General features: G+C 37.3%; 1 protein-coding gene across 1 annotated transcript in view; it reads left to right on the forward strand.

The window, feature by feature from the left end:
• Positions 1–316: 316 nt before the first annotated feature.
• Positions 317–17,942, forward strand: part of LOC102758185 (DEP domain-containing protein 1B) — a 34,561-nt gene continuing 16,935 nt past the window's right edge. Inside the window, exons 1-6 of the mRNA XM_015563081.1 lie at positions 317–390; positions 3,039–3,174; positions 6,831–6,958; positions 7,591–7,721; positions 9,966–10,013; positions 14,485–14,625. Of these exons, the coding sequence (XP_015418567.1) occupies positions 374–390; positions 3,039–3,174; positions 6,831–6,958; positions 7,591–7,721; positions 9,966–10,013; positions 14,485–14,625 (601 nt within the window). The 5' untranslated portion in view covers positions 317–373. The remainder of the gene's footprint in view (positions 391–3,038; positions 3,175–6,830; positions 6,959–7,590; positions 7,722–9,965; positions 10,014–14,484; positions 14,626–17,942) is intronic.

Below are 17,942 nucleotides of genomic sequence, written 5' to 3' on the forward strand. Positions count from 1 at the left end.
AACACATATCCATAAACAGTATATTGATTTGTTTCTGAAATATTTTTCTGTTTTGAACTTTATATAAAGGATATTAAAGAGTGTGTGTGCTTCTCAGATTTTTTCTTATATTTCTCATGATTTTTGAGATTCATCCATGTTGATATATTTAATTATAGTTCCTGAGATTTTTCTCATTTATATCCTATTTTGTTATATCAATATATCTGTTTTTCTCTTAGTGGTGATTTGGGTTGCTTTCAGTTTTTTTGCTTTATAAACAATGCTCCCACGAACATTTATGAACCTGTTTCCTTTTGCACATTTGGAAGTTTCTTTAGGATACCCAGAATTACCTTGGAGTGGAATTATATTAGAGGATATACCAGTATGCATGTTCAACTTTACTAGGTAATGCCAAACTTTCTCATACTGAGTATGCTAATTTTTATCCCAGTAGAAAATATTTGATATTGCCTGACTTAAATTTTTGCCAGTCTGGTAAGTGAAATGCTGTCTCCTTGTGATGTTATTTAGATGGCTAAGGTGTTTTATTATTTTTTATTTTTTAAATATATTTTATTGATTTTTTACAGAGAGGAAGGGAGAGAGATAGAGAGTTAGAAACATCGATCAGAGAGAAACATCGATCAGCTGCCTACCGGGGATGTGCCCGCCACCAAGATATATGCCCTTGACCGGAATCAAACCTGGGACCCTTCAGTCTGCAGGCCGACGCTCTGTCTACTGAGCCAAACCGGTTAGGGCTTAAAGTGTTTTATTTTGCCCACTTTTTTTTTTTTGGTCAAAAATTTAGAATAGGTTCATTTGGCAGTTTGCCCTTTACCCATAAGCCATCAGTTGTGCTAGAAAATTCACTTCGAAAATGGCCTCTTTCTCTGCTTACAAACATGGTGCCTTTTTAACCTCTCCTTTCTATGTGAGGTTTCATCCTCAGGGCATCTCTACATGGGTTTTTCTTTTTGTGGCAGGATGGTCTTAGGGTAGTTGCTGTCCTTCCAGTGTTGCTGGAATTATATGCAGTATTGTATGTGAATGTGAGAGTGTACGAGTGTGAGCGTGTATGTATGCATACATGTTATACTTTGGCTGGAAATAGGACTTTTGTTGTGATTGTTAGGCATCTAAAAAAAAAAGCCTATGGACTTCTATGTCAACATCAGGAACTAGAGTTCTTGCTTTGGTTCATCAATGCAATGCAATGCAATACAATGCAATGCAGTGTGTTGTTTTCTAACAAGCTAACCATGCTCTACTTATGAGCTAGGGTAACTTTTACTGGCTTTAGAGTTCAATTTAATTTGTATTTTGGAATCATTTGGAGATATCTGCCTTGGTAACTTAATACCAAAAATTTAAGCTGTCTTTCAATTTATTTATTTGTAACTTGATTTAATGATTTGCAGACCTCATTTATTTCTTGCTTACTCAAAACTGACCTTTCAAATAAAGTGCTATTGGATCTTCTTTTCAGAGAAGATGAATCTCAGCTTCTCTCGGTCAGTCATCTTTTTCCAAGTCCATTGTGACTGCTTTTGAATTGTTTCTCCATAGCACTCTTTATTTGTGATTCTTCTGATTCATCTCGATAGAAGTTTCCTTGTTTAGACATTTAAAAATTATTTATTTCTGCATTTTTCTTAGGAATAAGATCTTTATAATTTATTTGAATGATTTTTCCTATGGGTATCATGGACAAAACTTTAAGCCTTTATTTTGGCTTAAATAAGTAAAAAGTCAAACTAAAAAATTAATTTCCACCTGACTGGAGTGGCTCAGTTGATTGAATGTTGTCTTGTATACCAAAAGGTTGCCGGTTTGATTCCCGGTTAGGGCACTTATCAGGGTTGTGGGTTTGTTCCCTGGAACAGAAGGCAGCCAATCAATATTTCTCACTCATATCAATGTGTGTGGTCCCGCTCCTTTCCTCTCTCTAAGCATGTCCTCGGGTGAGGATTAAAACAAACAAAAAGTTAATTACCTACGGACTTCTATGTCAACATCAGGAACTAGAGTTCGTGCTTTGGTTCATCAATGCAATGCAATGCAATGCAATACCATGCAATGCAGTGTGTTGTTTTCTAACAAGCTAACAGAAAAAGAGCCTTTAAGTAAATTATGTATTAATTACATTTCTGTTGTTCCTTATCAGGTATGGTCTAGACTAGTTCAAAGAGAGTTAGATTGTATTTAGGCTTCTGTGTGTTAGTTCAGGAGTAATGCTGTTGAAACCTAGGAGGGATAGGAACAGTATGAGGCAGTAAGGATTTTGAGCTAGGTGAAAGGAATGGCTTACTAGGGCATCCATTAAGAACATATTTAATCATGAAAGTCAAATAGTAAGAGAATAAATTCTATTTATTTAAAATTGTGTCATATGGTTGATTCCTGTTTTTCTTCACAAATGTTATTTGATGGGCATGATGAATTTTTTTAAATTAGTTTTTATTATTTTAGAGAGGAAACATCAATGTGAGAAACATCAATTGGCTGCCTCCTACACACAACACACCCTGACTGTGGACTGAGTGTGCAACTTGAGGATGTGCCCTGACTGGGAATCGATCCTGTGACCTTTTGGTGTGTGGGATAATGTTCAACCAACTGAGCCACACTGGCCAGGGCTGAATGAATGTATTTTTTAAAATATATTTTTATTGATTTCAGAGAGGAAGATAGAGATAGAAACATCAATGATGAGAGAGAATCATTGATTGGCTGCCTCCTGCACACCCCTCACTAGGGACCTAGCCCTGCAACCTGGGCATATGCCCTGACCAGGCATCAAATTTTGACCTCCTGGGTCATAGGTCAAAGCTCAACCACTGAGCCACACCGGCTGGCCTGAATGAATATTAAAAAAAAATCATATTGTTGGGTATAGTTAGCTATGTATAATGATTTGATTAAGTATGAACTCATTTAGTATATGACCTTTGCTGTTATATAAATTCTCAAGGATACAAGAAATGATTATTGTTAAAATATCTGTGTTGTCTTCCACTGACTATAATAATAGTTTCCTTTTTGGTTTTTAGATTTCCTCCTTCCTCACCCTTGAAACCATATCCAAAGAGGCCCCCATACCAAAAGGATGCTATTAAATTTCCAGAATGGAATGACCCCCCACCAGGCATGTCACAAGAGAACATCCCAGTAAGGCCACTTGTGATGGTAAGTGCCATTACTAAAAGACTGATGGCTAGCAGCAGGGAGAATAAGTAGTAGTCTCTGAACCCCCAGGCTTAGTCCAGTTCTCTCTGTCAGTTCCTTATGAACTATGGTCTGAAAGTACTTTAAAATAATACCTTAAATGTCAATAGCTGAGAAGTCAATAATAAAGAAAGACTAAGTTTTGCATTTTATCACTCTTGCCCATTGAGATTTTGACTGAATATATGGTAGTTGTTTACATATGTTCAGACTAAAAAGTTTTCTGTTAAAACTCCTTTATTCTTTTCCTTTCAATTCTATAATTTGTTCTTTTCCCTCTTTGTCTCCTCCTGAACTTTATCACCAGTTGAGAGTGAGAAGGTTGGGGCATGGAGTATTGTGGAATGAGCCCTACACAAAATGTGAACAAAGGTAGAATTTGCTATGCTGATTATGCAATGAACTTTTTGGGGGACCTATTTTTTCTTTAAAATATCCCCATTAAAGACTACCAAGATTGAAATAATGCTTAAAAAATAAAACATAGAGACAAATTTTGTATGGAAGTTTTTAAAAATTATAAAACACCAATGTGTTAAATTAATTTAGTCTGATATGACTTGACCAATTCATGCTTTTGTTTGCAAAGATTTGATGTAAACATTTTTTGGCAATGTAATGAAAAGAAAAAAATACCTGAAGAAGTTGTATTATCTCAGTTTGGAGAATATAGTTAAGCAGCTTAGGCTGTATCAAAGATAATTCAAGAAAAAGTGACACTGGTGACAGAAATGGGGACTCTATAGGGCTTACAGATATGTCAGGGACAGTGATGAATTTGGTTTTAAATATGTTTGATGATAAAGTTGGGTTGTATTAAATGAAGTGTCTAATAGGCAGTTAGGTTGTATTAAATGAAGTGTCTAATAGGCAGATGGAGATAATGGTGCTGGAACTTAGGGGGGCTGTCATATTTGGAAGTCATTAACTTACTCACTCAACAAAGATTTATTGAGTGTCTACTGTGTGCCTTGCATTGTGCTAGACTCTACAGATAGAGTAATATGTGGTACAGTTTGGTTCTAAAAGGATTCAAAGTCTAGTGAAGCATAATAATACAAACATAGATTAATAGAAAACATAGTGGAACTATTCTGAAAGAGTGAACACAAAGGGTATTTGAGGACTATTTAATTCCTAATAAGGAACACTTAATTAAGGTCGGCTTGCTAGTCCCTAATCTAGAGAAAATTAAAATACAAGTTCTATGAGAGAAGGTATATTGTTTTTTTTGCACATTCACATTTAAACATCTATTATGACCCCATCTGTAGAATTGTTATTCAACAAAAGAGATAGAATCCCATATTAAATTAATGTGTGTTTATGTCATCAATAATAACTTCCCTTTTCTGTTCTATTTGGTTCTTCAAAGTCGTAATATTTCTGGTATTACCTCTAGGAAAACCAACTGCTCATTAGCATACTTTAATGCACCAATGACAGTGACTTCTATCTTCTATTCAGTTTCAAATCTTTCAGGATCCCTGAAGTGGTATACCAGTGTCTCGATTCATCCACCTCCCTGCCCCCAGTGTATCATTTTCCTGGTCATCTGAATCTACATTTGTTTTGATAACTGTTGCCTTGCCTTTTCTCATACTTCCCCCTTAAATGGAATGGTAGAAGTTTGAAAGCTCCCTGCTTATTAAAATTCCACTAACGCCTAGACTGCTACTTCTTGAGAATTGTCCAAAGAAGGAATGGCAGAGCAGGATCTGTTTCCCTTGATGTAGGTGTTAGAATGATGGCGTTAATAATAGAGCTTGAAGAACTTGAGCTTATTATTCATTTTTTATTTCTTACTTTCTCCACTTTGCTTCTTGGTTTTTGTTTTGTCCTATCTTCTCTCTTGCCTAGCAATTATCCTATATAATAAAGCAGTAATATGCAAATTAACCCCCACGCCCTCACAAGATAGCTGCCTACAACCAGGCCAGTAGAAGGGTTAGTGAGGGACAACCAAATGACTGAACAAGCAGGCTGCATGGGGCGACCAGGCCGACAGGGGGGTTAATGAGGGATCACCAAAAGACTGAACAGCGGGCTACGTGGGGTGACCAGGCTGGCAAGGGGGTCTGTGAGGGGCAACCAAATGATTGAAAAGCAGGCTGTGTGGGGCTACCAGGCTGGCAAGGGAGGGCCATGACGGGCGACCAGATCGGTAGTGGGTGTAGTTGGGGGCGACCAGGCCAGTAGGAGGGGCAGTTGGGGGCGACCAAACTGGCGGTGCAGGAGAAGTTAGGGGCGACCAGGTTGGCAAAGGGGGGCAGTTGGGGGTGACCTGGCTGGCAGCTAGGGGCAATTAGGGCCAATCAGGCCAGCACGCAGAGACAGTTAGGGGTACCAGGCCAGCAATGGGCGGGGGAGCAGTTAGGGCCGATCAGGCTGGCACGCAGCAGCAATGAGGGGCAATCAGGCCAGCAGGCAGGTGAGTGATTAGGAGCCAGCGGTCCAGGATTGTGAGAGGGACATCCCCCGAGAGGTCCCAGATTGGAGAGGGTGCAGGCTGGGCTGAGGGGACCCTCCTTCTCCTGTGCACGAATTTTGTGCACTGGGCCGCTAGTATCAAATAAAACGAAATACATAAATTTATTTTTTGTATTTGCTGAGGGTGGCAGTATAATGTGGAAAGTAAGAGTGTGGGCTCGAATCTTGGGTCCTCCATTTTCTACCTATTTGAGCTTGTGTCTATTTTATTCATTGTGTTTTTGTCTCAGTGTTCTTTTGGGTGGAACTGGGATGATAATACCCCTCTGGGGTAGGATTGTTTCGAGAATCAAGTGAGTTCACACAGGTACTCAGTAATGTATTTAAAAGAATTGTTTACAGGCAGTGACAAAAAAAAAATACCCATAATGCCGGCAAACTGCAGCTCGCGAGCCACATGTGGCTCTTTGGTCCCTTGAGTGTGGCTCTTCCACAATATACCACGTGCGGGCGCGCGTACAATGCGATTGAAACTTCGTGGCCCATGCGCAGAAGTCGGTTTTTGGCCTGGGCGAGTCTATTTTGAAGAAGTACTGTTGATATTTGGCTCTGTTGACTAATGAGTTTGCCGACCACTGCCATAATATCATCCAGATATTACTTAATCATTTTTGTTGTGTATTAGTTTTCCTCCTTGCCATCTCTAGCTGTTCTCTGTGGAGGTTTATTTTACCTGCCTTTTGCACATGCCTATGGTCTGGGGGCTGCTATTCAACATTGTACTTATTTGATCTTTGCTTACAAAAATGAGAGAACTCTTGACTATAACATAATTTTTATTTTAAATAATCATTCAACTTGGACAGTGTATGAACTTGGATAGGCATTCTACTTAATTTTGAAATAATAAAATTTTATTTCATTGCTGCTTCTCGTGATTATTTGGAACTCCCACAGGAAATGTCATGCTTATCATCATAGCTCTTTTGTAATTCCTGAATATTAATTTATAATATGACCTGATCTATAGTAGCCAAACTTTATTTCTCTGCACTGCATGCAAAGAAAGTTACTTTCTTTTTATTTTAAATCAAATTACAAATAACAAAATTAAAGAATTTCTTATAAAACAATACCACTGTCAATTGAAATATTCTCTTTCTTTCTATTCCCCTCCCTGCTATCAGAATTCTGAGATGTGGTACAAGCGTCACAGTATTGCTATTGGAGAGGTGCCGGCTTGCCGCCTTGTCTACCGCAGACAGCTGACAGAGGCCAATGTAGAAGAGATATGGAAGTCTATGACATTATCACAGTATGTGCATTTGATATTAATGAGACTTTTTAGTGTTTTTTTCTAATTTCTTCATTATTCTTTGCATATTTAATTTTCTGAAATTACGTATAAAAATCTCAACTTTGCATTATTTGCAGCTGTGCTGCTTATCGAACATAATTTAACTGGATTCTGGTTTATTTTCTATGTAATTTATATAATAGTTAAGAGTAGACATTTGAAAGTTTTTTAACTTTCTAGTAATACTGAATTCTTAATGAAATACAATGAGAAATATGGTCTTTTAAATATTTTATGTACTATGTAATTAAAGTGAATAGCAGGTTTTTTTCTCACAAAGATGTACTAGTAGCTGTTTCTCATCATTGGATAAGCTAATTCTTGTTTTTATAATATCTTATGGAATTTTCTTGGCATTTAAGGTGTTATGTCATTAAATTACTAAAGCAATATGTTAATGGCAAAAGGATATTTTTCAGTGTGTTCTATCATAATCATTTTCTAGCCTTTGTCCCACAAGGATTGGGTGAAATGCAAGAAAACAACACAGTACAGTTTAAAGATTGATATTTTACAGTGCTAGGATTTGGGGTAAATAATGACTTTAAAAAAATTAAACTAAATAATGTAATTATCATCTTTCTTTTTAGTTTACAGAAAATACTTGGCCTAGATTCCTTAGAAGAAGTTTTAGACATTAAACTTGTCAAGTCCAAGTTCATCATGCATAATGTATATAGTGTGAGCAAGCAGGGAGTTGTTATCCTTGATGACAAATCAAGTAAGTGCATAGAAACCATTTTGTTTCTGGTTGATCCATATGTTGGCTGCTTGATCTATCGCTTTGTATTTGACTCTTCTCTAAATCCTAAATAAATTTATACTCCCTCATCTTGCATCCTGATACCTTTTAACTAATTGTTTGGATTAAAGAAATTTCATAGAATGATGAATACTCAGGGGTGAAAATGTCAGCAAAATCCATCTAGAAGCCAGTTCAATTAGCCACAATGAGCATTAAAAAGTTCTGTATTATCCTCAGAAAATCCCTAAAAAGTGAGTAGGTTTAAGACCTACCTTAGAGCTTGAGTCAGTTTTCGGTGGATCCTGGGGTCTGATTGATTTTAGGGTTCTCATTGACCTTTTTGTTATGATATTTCCGTGTCAGTGTTTCTGGGATACTTTTGGTTTATGTCCTTTTTATAAATGTAGCTTTTTAGATGTTGAAGGTGTTTCTATTTTTTATACCCTTTTTTTTTCAAGCCAGTTTACAAATCAGGAAAAAAACAAACATTTAGCAGCTATCTATCCTGTTTTGTTTTAAATATATTGTTATTGATTTCAGAGAGGGGTTCTGTATTATCCTCAGAAAATCCCTATTGATTTCAGAGAGGAATGGAGAGGGATAGAGAGATAGAAACATCAATGATGAGAGAGAATCATTGATCGGCTACCTCCTGGATGACCCCTACTGGGGATGAAGCTGCATGTGCCCTTGACCAGAATTGAACCTGGGGCCCTTCAGTCCTCAGGCTGATGATCTATTCACTGAGGCAAACTGGGTAGGGCCCTGATTTTTGAAAAATACTCTCACAGTACATGTAGTGGACCAGAATCTCCAAACTGATTTCACAACTTCCTTCCCCTGAATAAGGGATGGGCTAGAATTGAACAGTCTCTTTGATTGGGTCTTCCTTTACTTCAAACACTTAACCTGGGATTTAACTGGAACTAGAATGACCTTTGGATGTGGGGAGGTGGTACAGTACTTTTTTTTAAAGAAATATATTTTATTGATTTTTTACAGAGAGGAAGGGAGAGAGATAGAGAGTTAGAAACATCGATGAGAGAGAAACATCGATCAGCTGCCTCCTGCACATTTCCTACTGGGGATGTGCCCGCAACCTAGGTACATGCCCTTGACCAGAATCGAACCCAGGACTTTTCAGTCCGCAGGCTGACACTCTATCCACTGAGCCAAACCGGTTTTGGCACTTTTGGGTTTTATTAGAGTTTAGGCTGGAGGCTCCTGGCAGCAGACAGAGCTGTACCAGAGGGAGACCGAGCAGTGGTGAGAGGGAAGAGGTTGCTCAAGGCCAAGTTTCCTGACAGGAACAGAATGTGTCTTTGAAACTTGAAATACTTCCCCTTTTTAGCTCCTGTATCAGGAATGAAGGACATCAGGAAACAGAAATTCATTTGTGAATTCATGAGTTGTCTGGTTAATACCAACATGTAAAATTAAGTTACATAGAATGAGGGGGGTGTTGCCTTTGAAGTAGATCTAAAATACTTTCACGTTCCTGAGTATAGCAAACATTAATACTTTTAGCTACCAGTTGGATGACTAGTCATTTTTTTTTGTCTTATTAAATAAGTTCTTCAGCAAGGAGGACAATCACAAGTCTCAGGTTCATTAGGTCTAACAATTCAACCAGTGTCTTTTCAATTTTACCGAAAATAGAGAAGATGGAGAAGTGGAAGCGTGAGTGCCAGCCGATCTCATCAGATGCCTGTGACAGGGCCAGGAAGGAGGAAAACACTCTATCAAATGGCTCACCTAGGATTTTTTGTAGCAGTGTTAACCATTATTATTTTCTAATATGAATAGCCTACACTAGTATGTCAGTAGAACTTGGTTTGCTTAAAACATTTTGAAAATTGAAACATGTAAAGTGATACCTATCTTTTTTTCATTGCTGGATATAATTCTTAGGATAATTGATTTGTGTGTTAGTTTGTTTCCCTGGAACAAAGGATCAAATTTTCTTCTTGTCACTGAAGCTTTAAAAAGTTCATCTTGTCCTTAGAGAATTTTGCAGGCATGATTTATACAAGCAAGTGTACCACTGCTGCTAAGGAAAAAGTTTCATCTTTTAAAGTTCTACATCATAAATAGGTGATTTTGATTAGCAGATATGTTTTATACTACTTAGGCAAGTACTACACTAATATGATACCAATTATGTATGTAATTTCTAGAGTTATACGCCATCAAATAGAATATCTTTTTATTTTTCTGCAGAAGAACTTCCTCATTGGGTACTGTCAGCAATGAAGTGTTTGGCAAATTGTAAGTACTTATTGTCTGCCAATTTTATGAAATTAACAGAAATTAGCGCACTGAATTAGAATATATTTTTGCTCAATGGCCTACCTGTGTGACTGGCAGTTAATCATTTTGAGATTACTATACTTTTACTGTTAAATGTGTGACTTGGTGAAAGGGCTGATTATAGAATGAGTTTAAAGGAATTTGTGTTTTCATTTTCTGTTGTCTGATTTTTATTCTTAAAACATGTGTTCCTAATTATGTCCTATATTTACATTATCAGTTTGCTTAGCAGATCCTGTCTGCTATTGGCTTTTACAGGGCAATAGTTTAAGTGGGAGGGAAATGTTTTAGAAGGCTAATCTGATTGGTATGCAAGATGGTTTGGAAGGAGAAGAATGCAGAGAAGCAAGAAAGACTTTCAGTAATTTGGATGTACGATGAAGACACCTGTATCAGGGTGGTCTTTTTGAAGTTTTTCATAGGCATACAAAATCTATTTCATAGGCAGTTGATACCTACTTTATTCAATTATCCTAAGAATTATATCACTTTATCAGATTACATCACTTGATTGGATATCGTAGGCACTGTGAAACAACAATTAATTGTAGTATCTCATTTAACATTACTATTTTGGGGGGATTTTCAGAAGGCTTGACCCAAAGAAGGGATTTTAATGGTCAATGGCTTAACTTAAACCAATGGTTTTAACAAGAAGAATTCTAGTTATTTGGCTGACGGATAGTGGTGATATTCTCTGGGTCTTTTGAAGCATCACAGATCACTGCAGAGAGGTAGTTTCTTTCTTCCCTTTTGGGTGAGACTAATATGAGCAGAGATAGGTGTATAAATTCTTGAATTAGTAGACTCTACAGAGTCTTACTTAACTGAAGTTTGTTTTGTTTGATTATAGAATGAAATTAAAATAACTATTCAGATGATAGTGGGTGATCTCAGTGTTGATATATAAAAAATGATTATATATTATCATTCTGAGTGTGAATAGCAACATTAGTTTATGTAAAGCCCAAAGATCTCCATGTATAATTAACTATTAAAAATATTGGCCAGTTTTGGTTAATATTTTGGACCTCTGAGATGTAGAGTTCTGTGGTTTTACCTTGGGAGAGTGATTTTTATTCTTGCTCAATCATTTGAATCACTTAAGTTTAAATTATATATTTGGCCAGAGTTGGCAGTGACAAGATGGAAGGTGTAAATGGGAGGTTAAATGGCCCATTTCTGAATTCCTGGCAAACTTAGGACTTGGAGGTTGAGGAAGCCAGAATAACAAATCTAGACTATAATATGTTGTAAAGTGTATATTAAGGTGTGGCTATAATGTTGAATTTTCAGTGATGATCAAAACTTAATGAAGAGTATAGTTTTCCCTCAAGGAAGATGTATACATAAAGCCACCAAACTTCTGCAGAAAAGGTTAGAATAACTGGAATTGCTCATCAATGGAGAGGAAAGATGTGAGGAGCAACTCAGTAATGTTCTCCATGTGTGTCAGGTGGTTTAATATTAGGTGGAAATTCTTGGGACAGGAACATGTCTCATATGTAGCAAGTGCAGTGGATGGTTGGCATATTCATAAAGATGCTTGTTTATGTGTCAAAGAAAACAAGGTGGTCAAAGAGCAAAGTCAGCCTTTTGATTAGTTTTATAAATTAAAAGCCCATTGCACAAAGATTCGCGCAACACGCCTTCCTTCCCCTGACTGCCGGCACTGGTTTTCCTCCGGCACCTGGGACCCAGGCCTTTGGTCCAGCCACAGCGGAGAAGCCAAGCCTCTTGAATCTTCAGTCTTCACTCCAGCGGACCCTTCAGTCTTGGCTCTGCGCCTGCATGTGCAAATTAACCGCCATCTTTGTTGGGTTAATTTGCATAGTTGCTCTGATTGGCTGGTGGGCGTAGTGGAATGACACCAATTTGCATGTTTCTCTTTTATTAGTATAGACTACAGGCCCGGTGCACAAAAGTTTGTGCACTTGGGGGCGCCCCCTTAGCCCGACCTGTGCCCTCTCGCAGTCTGAGACCCCTTGCGGGATGTCCACCTGCTGGCTTAGGCCCAATCCCCCGGACATTCAGACATCCCTCTGGCAGCCCAGGAGCCTCAGGGATGTCCACTTGCCAGTGGGGAGCAGGCCTAAGCTGCAGTCAGACTTCCTTAGCACTGCTGAGGAGGTGGGAGAGGCTCCCGCCACCACCTGTGCTAGCAGCCTGGCTTGTGGCTGAGCAGAGCTCCCCCTGTGGGAGGGCACTGACCACCAGGGGGCAGCTCCTGCATTGTTGTCCGCCCCCTGGTGGTCAGTATGTGTCATAGTGACCCAGTTATTCCCAGTTGTTCTGCGGTTACGGTCAATTTGCATATTACCCTTTTATTATATAGGATTAATTTTTCCAAATTCTCATTTGTCTCCAAAGTTTATTTTGAATCTGTCAAAGTTATGAACTATTTCTTACACTTTTTATTTTTAATGAGTCCAGATTCCCGTTGTAGTCTTCTAATAGGGAGCAAAAAGGATAGACTTATTATATAATATTTTGAAGGCCTAGGGCCTTCTTTGCTATAAATCTGCTGCTCCCTTCTTCAAGCCTGTTTGCATTTAGTGTAGACCATGCACACATAGGCCTGGGTACTTTCATTGTTCATTAGCCTTGTGGTTGACCGCAAAATGAAGAACTAATGCCAGATAAATACAAAATCAGGTTAATTGTGATTTTTTCTTCTTTGTGTGTGTAGATTGCAAGCATTCAATCAGAAATGGATACAAACAACTCTTCCAAAATCTGTCAGGAATAACATTTATAAAAAACTAGTTTTAAAAAATATTCTGAAGCTCAAGATAATTAAGAAATGAAAGATCTTAGAAATGTGGCCTCTTCTCATAGAGCTCACTATGCAGTAGTATTTTTAGGAAACTCCCCCCCACCCTTTTTTTGGGGCATATTTTTAACAAGAATGATGGAATGTTCACAAAAGGGTACGATTGTTTAGAATGAACTGCATATTTATCCTGGGAGGGAGTAAGTCAAGGCAATGTGTTTGCTTGCTGAGACATATCAAACTAATGATAGCATTTCACTTGACTTAGACTGTAATATTTTAGAGGAGGAAACAAGCAAAAAATGGTGGTTGTTTGCTGCTAGGTTAATGTGGTACCACACATAAAAATCTTCCAAAATTTTTATTATTTTAGCCAAATTATTTTAGAAGAGTACAGAATATTAAGAGGTAAGAAGCATTTTTTAGAGAGACCAACAAAAAGCCATATTCACTATGTTCAATTTCCTTGAAATGTGAAGGCCCAGAATGCTTGTCTTTTTCAGTGTGGTCCTTTCTAGTCATAGCAGTTCTGTAGGTAGAATTTCCTTTCAGTTTTTATTGGCTTCATCTTTCATTCTCCTGAGGGAAGAGATCTCTTTGGGTACAGTTGTTGAGTCTTGTGTTCTGCTAGCCCGGAACTGGCCAGTGCAATTAAACTTCTTTCTTCCATGTGGTGATGGAAATAGAGAAGGCTGGCCAAACTGTTCCTCATGGGATTGCTTGCCATTTCCCTGAAGACATGGGCAGCTCTAGTTTATCTTTCCACTTAACAGTGTAAATCTGTGGTCTCTGAAGGTATTGTTTGGGGCATTTGCTGCCAACTCTGAAGAGAGCTAAGCATTTTTTGTTCCTCTTTGGTCCCAAATACAAGTGAATCTTTGCCTTGCTGGTGGCATAGGCTAGGGCTAGAACGAGGTTGTTCCAAACTTCTTGTAGTTACTCCAACTTTGCAATATCTTCTTGATAAACTGTCTTTTGATGGTTGGTTGGGGATTGAGTAGAGAGTTTTATAATCAGAATGAAAGACATAATGTAAAATCCCCTTTTCAAAATGTCTATAAGAAAGAATACATAAATTCTTAATCAGTCTGAAATAGAGACAGAACTTGATAATTTCACACAACTCTGACTCTAGAATATTATAATATAGCAATGATAAAATAATGAAAAGCTTTAAGATTGTTTTGTAATTTATCTATTACACGTGTGAGCTAATTGTTATCATGAGCTAATCGTTATGGTTAACTGTCAAGACTAGGAAAATATTGAATATTTCAAAGAATATTATTGTTGTCTTCATTTAATAAAAATGCCTTTCAGAAGGACATAAAAGAAAGAGTGGGTTTCTTTTAAAATGGAAGTAAGCCAGTGATTTTTCTCATTGTGTTATAATAGATTTCCATGTAGACATAAATCGTATCTGTGTAAGCAAAATGTATAATGTCATTTATTTAATGTCAGTTTTCCCCATGAAAACTTTTCTGTCATATTTGTGTAAGCAAAATGTATAATATCAGTTTATTTGATGTAAGTTTTCCCTATGAAAACTTATCTGATCTTGAATATCTGTACAGAATACACATATGTACAGAGGTTAGTACTTAGTGGGTGCCCTGTTAATGTTTCTCTTTCTATCTCATTCTCTTTTTTCAATAGGGCAAAATTGTTCAGATTTGGAGCAGCCTATGTACTTAGGATTTGAGAAAGATGTCTTTAAGACCATAGCAGACTACTATGGTCACTTGAAAGAGCCTCTGCTTACATTTCATCTTTTTGATGCCTTTGTCAGTGTTTTAGGTAAGTTGGAATATAATGAGCATTTATCTGCATTGAATATTGAATCATTTCATTTTCATTATCATGAGACCCCATTAGCCAGACTTCCATGGTGTTTTTGAAATAAAAACTAAAAGGTACGTGCCTAGTTGGTGTCCTGCCCTTAAAGGGGGAAATGAAAATGGTTAAGCTCTATTATGAATCTCAAAGCAAGGACTACTAATTATTTCTTAAGAAAGAATCATACATTGTATGTCATTTTTGTACAAAAAGGTATGAGTTAGTTGAGAAGAATGTAAATAAATCTGCTACTCTGGTTGTGATGTCATAAATAGGTTTGAAAGGTGTATTTTCATTTACAAATCTAATTTTTATGGAAGGAACAGATTTTTATAGAGCTATTTGTTATTTGTGACATATAAAATATAGTAACTTGATCATTTGTAAAACTTGTTGCTATTCCTCACGTAGATTTGTTCTTCAGAATTTACACTGTCAAGAAAACATGGTGAGCCCTAGCCGGTTTGGCTCAGTGGATAGATCATCGGCCAGTTTAATTCTGGTTAAGGGCACAGGCCAGGGTTGCAGGCTTGATCCTTAGTAGGGGGCGTGCAGAAGGCAGCCAATCAGTGATTCTTTCTCATCATTGATGTCTCTTATTTCTTTCTCCCTCTACCTTCTTCTCTGAAATCAATAAAAATGTATTAAAAAAATAAAAGAAAGCACGGTGAAAAGGAAAAAAAAAATCAACATTTGCTGTGGGTCTTTCTGAAACTTTCTTTTTCTAGGAAACCAGATTTTCCTCTTGCTGTTATGATTGTTCAAAAACACTACTATTTTCTTGTTGAAAGGTTTGCTTTAATAACCAGACCATTGTGTGGGTATCATCCTCTATTATGTAAATTTTTAAGAATTAGAATACTCTTGCATTTGAGTATTGTGGGGTTAGCAATCTTCCCATTTTCTTTTTTCCCCTTTCTCCTTCTTTTCGTGTTACTTCCTTCTTGGAAAGTATGGATGTTGCCATAGTATCCTAGAAAAATAAAGTATTAACAATATGTGAATAATTTACCTGTTCTTATAGCACAGTACTTTAAATTGTAATATTTTGTAGGTTTCCTGATAATGAGAAACAAAAACAACAATTATAAATCATGTACATAAGGGTGAGTCTGTTTTCAGAGGTACATTATTGATTTCAGAGTGGGAGACTAAGAGAAATATAGTAGAAACATCAATGATGAGAGAATTATTGATTGGCTGCCTTCTGCACACCCCACATTGGGGTGGGGGAATCAAGCCTCAACCCGGGCATATGCCCTGAGCAGGAATATACCATGACCTGGTTCATAAGTCAACGCTCAACCATTGGGCCTTATTGATTGGCTGCCTTCTGCACACCCCACATTGGGGTGGGGGAATCAAGCTTCAACCCGGGCATATGCCCTGAGCAGAAATATACCATGACCTCCTGGTTCATAAGTCAACGCTCAACCATTGGGCCCCACTAGCAGGGCTGATTCAGTCCTTCTTAAGTGAATGTTTGAGACACCCTGCATTAAAAACCATACCCTTATGTAGTAAAAGAAGAAAGTCTTCTAGATTATGATAGGCTATAATTTGTTTATATGATTAACAAAGATTATTTAATATTAAAGTCCTGTTAGACCCTGTGGAAAAAGATATCTAGAAACTGTGTATCTACAAACTAGATGTGTAGGTTGAATCTCAGGAGGGTTAACTCATTCCTTAAACATTTTGACTTACATTAATTGGAATAGGATACCATTAGGTAAACATATTTTAAAGTAGGTAATCAATTTTGTGTAGAAGCTAAAAATCCTACAGCATTTTCAATGAAAATGATTTTCAGTTTTGTTAATGAATTTCTTTTGAGGTCTATTCTTTGACCTCTAGCATGAAATAATGCTAGCTAATGCCAAAGCTGTGACACTGAGAGCAGTTAACCATTTTTGATATATGAAACAAGACATCTAAGGGTTCTTAAAAGAAAAAAGAGGACTTTTCAGAGATGTAAGACTTATTCTTTACTTTTATAATTTAAAAAAAATGATTTAATTTGGCTCAGTGGTCTGACCTAACATAACTGTCCATAATAATTAATTTTTATTTCCAAAATGACAGTTCCTTGTATTAAGATCAGAGTTCATCTGATCCTTGAATTGGGTGAGTGAAGCTAGATAGCATCCTTTATTCACACTCCACACACCCCCTAGGTTCTGTGAAGCTTGCACTAATTTGGCATATTGAGGAAAGGGGCAGCAGATAGGAAGGAAGCACATAGGGCATGGGAGCAGCGTAGAGTACTTGTGAAAATTGGGTGCCTTAAGGGTTGCATGTGTAATCTGAGATTCCACAGTAGTGTTCTGTGGGCCAGACTGGCTCATACATACATGTGGCCTATATGTTTTGAAAAGAAATTTAATTAATTGCCAAACTCTAAGAAACAAGAAATTCATGTAAGAATTTATAATTTTGGATTCTTTAGAGAAATGGGAGGATCTGGCAATTCTGGGCTTGAATTTTGAGTGGCACAAACTGCTGCAGCTGTGTAGTGTTTCCACTAGAAGGAGCAAGTGTTTCAGGTACATGAATTCCAGTTTGCCAAGTCTCCAATGCTCCCCATTGCTTTTCAGACTCTAAAGCCCAGTTCACTTAATCCCCTTTGCTCATTTATTCTATTCATATGTTTTTGTAGGCAGTTGAGCCCAAGACTCCTGGTTTATTTGCTAGTAGGATGTAAGACTGAGATAGTAGCTCTTTGCTGTTCCCTTCTTTCTAAATTTTAAGTTTATAAAATGCCATTGAAATTCAATAGACTGATTATATATTGGATCATCTTACTCAATAGGTTGAGATCTCCTCCTATGTTTTTAACCTAGAAATATCCATAAGGATAATTTTCTATTCTTTGGTTCTTCTTCTTTCTTCCTTCTTCTTTCTTCTTCCTTCTTCTTTTCAGAGAGTGCCTTGGTAGTGTGCTTGATCAGACAGAGGGCTCTTGTCCATTTTAGTCCAAAGTTCTTACTGGTGATGCTCTCTGCTCTCAGGGCCTTGGTCTTGCTTATGACTGGAGCTTTTAAAGATGCAGCTGGGCCAAGGTAGGGATATTGAATCACCTCCAAATGTAAGGACTACTGTTATGTCAAGATTGTTGGCAGAAGTGACATTAGGTACTCTTAAAGGTGGAAATTTAGAGAAATGCCTAGGTATTCCCTGGTTAAAACTAAACGCATAAGGTATTTATAAGCATACTGTTAGTCACTAGGATGATTGAAAAAACTTTTGGAAAAAAATTTAATACCTTTCTCCCACCA

This window comes from Myotis davidii, unplaced genomic scaffold, assembly GCF_000327345.1.
Source record: "Myotis davidii unplaced genomic scaffold, ASM32734v1 scaffold135, whole genome shotgun sequence".
NCBI lineage: Eukaryota > Metazoa > Chordata > Mammalia > Chiroptera > Vespertilionidae > Myotis > Myotis davidii.